We start from the raw sequence: 6,514 nt of genomic DNA, 5'->3' as shown, positions 1-6,514 counted from the left end.
TAATGTAAAAAATGAGGAAACAGGATCTACTTCTCTTAAAAGGGAGCGAGGCAGCCCTGTGCGATGGGACATCACTTGACAGCTCAGTGCATCTGCAGTTTAAAAACATCCTCAGCAGGTGTGAAACAGATGCCAGACACTTGGCTACAGCCTTGTCAGCTTAGGGACTGTGCCGAGGTGTATGTATGGACTCGTGTGTGTGTGTATGTATGTATGTATGTAACATCAGGACTGTATGTATGTGGAGGTGTATTTTGTCATAGGACTGAAACAGCAAGTGTCTTGCTTGGAGAAGAAAGGAGTAAGCTGGTTATAGATAGCTCTTGGTCTTTGGTTTTATACTAAGCACAGTTGAGTTAATACAGCAGCTATAATACGGTTACACTTAAAGCAGCCCAGTGCCTGTACTCAGACTTAAATGGGGTTTATAGGCCCATTAAATCAGAGCACTTGTTAGGAGACCCCCAATACCCTTAAATTGCTTATATTTACCAGGTGCATTAGTGCAGGCCAGTGAGGTTTTGCTGTGGTCCTCTTAACTACATATGAGCTACATTTTTACACACACAGACAGGTCATGCAGGGTATGGAAAAATTAACCATAGCCTTTTATTGCACTCATTTATTTGATGAAAGAAACAGACCTGCACTTTCTGTCCAAGGTGCTGAAATCTAGGCTGGAATTCTTTTCAGTGACAATGGACTAAAATTATCCCTTCTCCCTTACACTTTAGGGAGAAAGCCTGTACATTGTTTGACTCATGGTGCTGGGAGGGTGGGGGGGCAAATTGTTTGCAAACGGATGAAGACAGATGGCAGCTGAGTTTTGCCTACTGTCCCTGCTGCAACATAAGTTACCAGCGAGGAGCTGAGAAGATGCAGTTGACTTTGGAAGAGCTTTGATGTCCAGGACTCTGAGGAAGAAGATCAGGATTGCCCCCATCTCCAGGTAGAGCTTCAAAACTGAAGGAGAAAAGGACAAGTAAATGTAGGGGTGGTAAATTTCTTTATTCTTTGGAGGAGGGTTGTTTGTACTATCAGAGCATAACCTGCTGGTGAGCTTGTTACAGGTACAGAGCTTATGCTTTTAGCTCTGAGTCCCTGGTTCAGTCACCGGTGTGTTGCTTAAAACAGTGGCCATCACAATAGCTCCTAAAGGTATGGAGAGCGGGATCTTGGTGCGCTAGGTACTATACACGAACACAAGAGATGACAGACAAGGCAGCTGGAGAGTGGGAGAATTATTATCCCCTTTTAACAGAAGGGGAGTTGGGTTACAAAGAAATGAAGAAACTTGCCCAAGGTCACACAGGAAATCTGTGGCAGAGCCAGGATTTGATCCTCGATCTCCTGAGTCCCACCACTCAACAATCCTTGTTCTTAAAATCAGGTGAATCAGAACAAATGCGAGGCATGGTTTTAAAGGGTGGATAAGGACAGGAGCAACTTAACCAGCTACTGGTGCATCAGCAGCCCCTTCCCCTTGAGAAGTCCACCAGCATCCCTTTTTTCTTATTTTTTTCCCCTCCAGATCCCTTTTCCTCTATCCTCCAGCTGGGCTTCTGCGGTGTTAAATATTTGGGCCCCTCTGTCCTGAACTCATCACAAGAGAGGATGGATGCTGTTTCCTTTTAAGCTTTGAGAGGAGCCTTCCCATGGTTTGTGACTAGCTGGGATCTTAAAGTGGTGGGAAGGTAACACATCAGACTGTCTGCTGCACGTGATCCTGAACAATGCCAGAGCATGGCTACATGAGCTGAACAGATGGCGCTTGGCTAAGACAGGAGTAAGATGTGGCGGTTAAGCCATAAATGTTTAAATCCTTGCATCACATAAAGAGCAATGAGGCACTGGAATTGTTCAGTGTGTTTCACAGGGGGCTAACCACGGGCTTTTTCATCATTAAAAAGTGTTATCAGGTGAGACCAGGACCCTGAAGAGGCGAATTAGCTACCGTGATGACTGTGCAGTCAGTTTAGATGAGGATAGTTGAATTTGGTGCCATGCTGGCTATTTAAGGTTACTCCCCACTGGGACTGGGATGTAACCAGGACTAAGGAACATGATGCTGTACAGGACTTGCCCTGGTCTATGCTGACTGCAAAGTTGTCAGCCTCATGCTGGTTGATCCTTCGATCCTTTACTTTCTAACCCAGTAAAATTTTGCATTGAGGACATGCCCTGTGAACAATGTTCTGAAATTAAGAAAAGGCCGCATTTGAGTCTGAATAGTGAGGGAAACTGACTGGCAATGATACCTTTTAAATAGCAGACCAATCTCCCGTGGGAAGAAGAGGTAGAAACCCCCTCAGGTTGGATTGTAAAAACTAGACTGAGCAGAATGCTAGATGTTGAAGGGGAACAATGCTGCACTGACCCCTAAGAGATGGGCTCTGATTTTTATGGTCTTCACTGTGGAAAATTCCATTGCTCTGGAATCAAATGCATCGCTCTTGAAAGGATTCTATCTAGGGTGGGTCTTATGGCTGGTGTCTGAGTGCACCATTCCACCAGGGTTATGTGTTCTCACTGCAGCCCTTTATGTTAAATTAGGGAACTGACTTTTCGGGACTCAGCCAGAAAAGGACGCAGTCTTCATTATTGTTTCTAAAAATGAAAATTTCCTAAAAGTTCAGAAAAGACATGTTAAGAGAGAGTGTCACCCAATGCACTGGAGCTGGAGCTCCCAACCCATTTTAAGTCCCACTGTTTTTTCTAAATTATCCACCTGGACACTGCAGCACAAGAACAAGAGAGTTGGGGTAGGAGACCCCTCAAAATCCATCGTCCAGCTTTTAACCTAGACCAGTCAGTCCACCTGTGACTTCCCAGGAACTCTGCCCAGAGCATAGATTGCTTCGTCCTTACTCTAGTTTGTATCCAGTGCCCCAGCTGTGCTTGAGTAGGTCAGACATTCCCTCTCCCTCTTACCCTGTAGTTGTTGCATCCAAGTCCGCTCTGGGCTCCTATTCTATCTATCCGTTGGCCAAAGCAATCCGAGAACCTTCTCATGCTGCGTGGCGAGTTCATCAATGCTCGTAGTTTGCTCCTCTGGGCGGATGGAGGTTTCTTGGGCCGCTCCCAGCTGTTGCGCCCATAGGCAAGGCCTTCTCTTTGGGGTCTAATGTATTCGCTGTTCCAGGGAGCGAGGGGACGTGAGGCATCTCCTGGAGCTTCCTCATTCTGCTCATTCATTTCTTGGGACAGACCTGCCTCTGCTTCTTCTGATGGGAGCTTGTCCTCCAGGCGGTCCAGCAGGGTCTGAAATGCAGAGAGAGGCAGCGGGGGAGATAGCATTACCCTAGAATCACCCTAGGGGATGGAGTGAATGGCAAAGCAGTGCACACCTTCCCTGCTCCCCCAGCCCTTGGTTGCATTGTGTTCTGCCAGTGATGTCTGCTGCCTTACCTTGAAGTCAGCCAGTTCAGCAGCGGAGGCCGAGCTGTACATGGGATGAGCTTTGGCTCTTCCTTGGGGCTTCATGGTGAGCAGCAGCAGCAGGAACCGGAGGGCAGCAGCAGTCAACGAGCCCATGCTGTAGTCCAAGTTCTTCTCTTGCCTTCAGAGGGTTTGCCCCCTCTCACTTATGGGCTGTGATCTTGACCCCTCCCTTTTTATACGCGCAGAGTCAGAAGGAGTAACGCCCAAGGAATGAAGCCCGCCGCATTCTGTCACTTGCCCGCGATAAAGGATCTGAGACTGGAGCTGGCAGAAGATTCCCTTTTAAAGTTATCTATCCCCTTCCTGGCCGTCTCTGGGGTGGCGAAGGCTCATCATCTCCAGCGGGAATGACAGCACGAGGACTGTGGCTGCAAGGGCCGCATTCCTGTTGATTTGTCTCAAGAGGTTTCACACTTCAAAGGTGTGAGAGAAGCACCGAAAAACATCCCCCTTTATCTCTCAGCAGTGCCTCTGGATTCTTGTTCCTTAACGATGGAAACAGTGAGGCAAGTGTTGGACAACTGGCCAGCAAGCCTCGCATGGGCATCGTGGTGATGTCCCGATATATGAGGGAGGCACTGAGAAAGGATGGAGGAGAATTGGCTCCAGAGCTACCATTAAAGCCAATGACCTAGACACGTGGGGCCAGATCCTCAGCTGGTGTAAATCTTTGGGGCCAGATCTATATAGCTTGACTGAGCTCCATTAATTCCTGCACCAGCTGAGAATCTGTCCCATTCCTTGCAGACCCAAAACCGTTTAACACTCCTGTCAGTGTGATAACAGTGCTTCCAGCTCCTACTTCCGGAGGCCTGGGATTTCATTGAAGAATGGTGCCAGGAAGGGAGCCGGAGAGGGGTAGTCAAGTGTGCGGGAGGAGAAAAAATTCTTCAGACACTTTTTTTTCGAAAAGATCCAGCCTACTTTTTTGAGCAAAGACTGCAGCCCGGGTGGGAGAGGTGTGTAGGGTGCCAGGGCAATTTTGTATTTCAGACCCGTGTCTTGTAACTGGACTCTGTAAATGGAAGGACAAGACACTGTTGGATTTTGAATGTCCTTTCACGTTTACCACTAGAATACATTAGCAAGTGATTCTGGCGATGTTACTGTCGCATTTAAGGAAGAGTCAGGTGTCATTAGGATAAGGCACGGGGGATTCTGTAGGACTGGGCTCTCCGGCCAGCTGCCTCTGGCTCCCAAGGGGACCTTAGTCAAGTAATGGGATCTCTCTGCCTCAATCTCCCCCTTTTGGTAATGGTGGTGATAACACTTCTTTCCCTCCTGGGGTGTTGTGAGCTTTAGCTGCTGTTTATAATGCGTGCGAAGAGTCTCGGGTGAGGAAGGGGAGATATTTTCGGAGATATTAACCTGCTTCCGTGTCTGTGTTATACCAATAAAATAAAAACCAGCAGGATCTTATTAAAGAGGAAAAGGCAAAATACCACATTTATTGTGAATACAGAAAGAATCATAGTAAGCAGTTAGTTATAGCTCTAACATTCCATTCAATCTCATATTTATTCACACATTCATTCCTACAAACACACACACACACAGGTTCTGCAAGGTTGTTATCATAGTTACCAGCCTTAGAGTTGCTCATGCCAAGCCACTGGCCAGGTGGCCTGGACACGAGGAGAGAGCAGGGCCTTGTCAGATGCTCATCTGATGCTCCTGGAAGTTGGTTTACGGAATCAGACCCCAAAGTTCTCACTTTCTAGAGTCCACTTTTATAGGAATTTCTTCCTATGCCAGTCTATGGGAATTGCTTCATCATGCTGTTGCTGAATCAATCAGCGGATGGCACATTCCTGATGGCTTCGTGCTGCTAGATTTTATCTTGTTCTTTGGTTCTCCCATTCTTGAGGCTGTTGGGTGGATTCCAGTCTGCCCTCCGGGGGGTGGGGGGGTCCTCTGGTTATTTCCACTTGACGCCTTCTTCAGCCGATGGACACTGGATTCTTAGGCTGGCACCTCCCTGATCATTCAGTTATTATCCACACCAAGCATCCATCCACATACATCCTCTATCTCTATTTTAATCACAATTGTTAATACAACAAAAGGGTGGGGAGTCTCTGGGTGCTGTTTCTGTTGTTACAGAGTATTGCTTTGAGTCTCTCTCTGTGTGAATTGCTTTGAGAACAGACTCGGTCTTAGAATGTACTAACGCAATTAGCAGCTTGCAAGTTTCACACATAGAGGGAGAGAAACAGTACCAAAAACCAAGAGACCTCTTAATTAGTAATACCCTGGAATTTAAACTAGGGCGAATCAAACTCATTTGTGATTTTAATACTGAACTTCTTTAATATGATCCAACATCTGGGCTGAATTGTTACTTGGAATCGAATCCAGGGTGGCTGTTTTTGACATCAGCCCTTGATTTGCTGGGGTAGCTGTTTGCCCCAAGGGCAGCCTGGGGCTAGACAGTCTGCAGGGTGTTTGCCATTCCAAGCTTTGCCGAATCCCTCTCTCCCCTCCGCATCGCCTTACAGGGCTCTCCACCTGAACCCTTGGCAGAGGAGGAGGGGTTCTGGCTCAGTTGCCTGACTACCCACTCCTGGTCTTTAGCGGTAGTTTTAATCCCCAGCCAATCGTGCCACCTCAGTCTTCCCCTTGAGGAGGTCTCTTTAGAGTGTGGGAGAAGTGGTGTGTGGGGGGGGACTTTGCTCTGCTCCAATACCCATGCTGTGCCCAACAGAATCTCTCCAGCGATTTCAGCCCTTCATTCACTCCGTCCCTTCCCCTAACTGTCTCTGAAAGGTGCCAGGTGAGCGGTCTCCTGAATCTCCAGGCGCCAGCAGCTTCCGCCACGCACCCGCACCTCTGCTAGTTAACTAATAAGCCCGTGGGGGGTGGCGAATAGGACTCGGTGCTTATGGTGGGGCCCACATTCTGCCCGTGGAGTGAGTCTAAGCAGCAAAGACTTTAATGTATGCTGCACAAGGGCTTATATTTCCCTCCTAGCCCAGAGCAAGGACTCCAGCTCCCAACCAAAAGACCATGTGCCATGGAAAGGGCAGCTGGGGGCAATGGGTTTTTCTATGCATATGTGCACCGTACTTCTTAA

The 6,514-nt window shown here is 47.8% G+C and overlaps 1 protein-coding gene across 1 annotated transcript; it reads right to left on the bottom strand.

The window, feature by feature from the left end:
* Positions 1-607: 607 nt before the first annotated feature.
* Positions 608-3,607, bottom strand: LOC125624356 (natriuretic peptides A-like). Its single transcript, XM_048824958.2, has 3 exons — positions 3,409-3,607; positions 2,932-3,261; positions 608-963 (listed from the first exon to the last, which is right to left on the bottom strand). The coding sequence occupies exons 1-3, from the start codon at positions 3,532-3,534 to the stop codon at positions 958-960; spliced, it is 462 nt and encodes a 153-aa protein (XP_048680915.1). The 5' UTR covers positions 3,535-3,607; the 3' UTR covers positions 608-957.
* Between the last annotated feature and the right edge of the window lie 2,907 nt (positions 3,608-6,514).

Source organism: Caretta caretta, chromosome 18 (assembly GCF_965140235.1).
Source record: "Caretta caretta isolate rCarCar2 chromosome 18, rCarCar1.hap1, whole genome shotgun sequence".
NCBI classification, from domain to species: Eukaryota; Metazoa; Chordata; order Testudines; family Cheloniidae; genus Caretta; species Caretta caretta.
The sequence above is the reverse complement of the archived record's forward strand: the minus strand, read 5'-3'. Positions and strand labels throughout refer to the sequence as shown.

Excerpts from the sequence above, each read along its gene's own strand:
- LOC125624356 (XM_048824958.2), bottom strand. The coding sequence starts at position 3,534 with ATGGGCTCGTTGACTGCTGCTGCCCTCCGGTTCCTGCTGCTGCTGCTC. Across the intron at positions 3,262-3,408 it reads CTGAACTGGCTGACTTCAAG|ACCCTGCTGGACCGCCTGGA; the intron begins GTAAGGCAGCAG and ends TCTGCATTTCAG.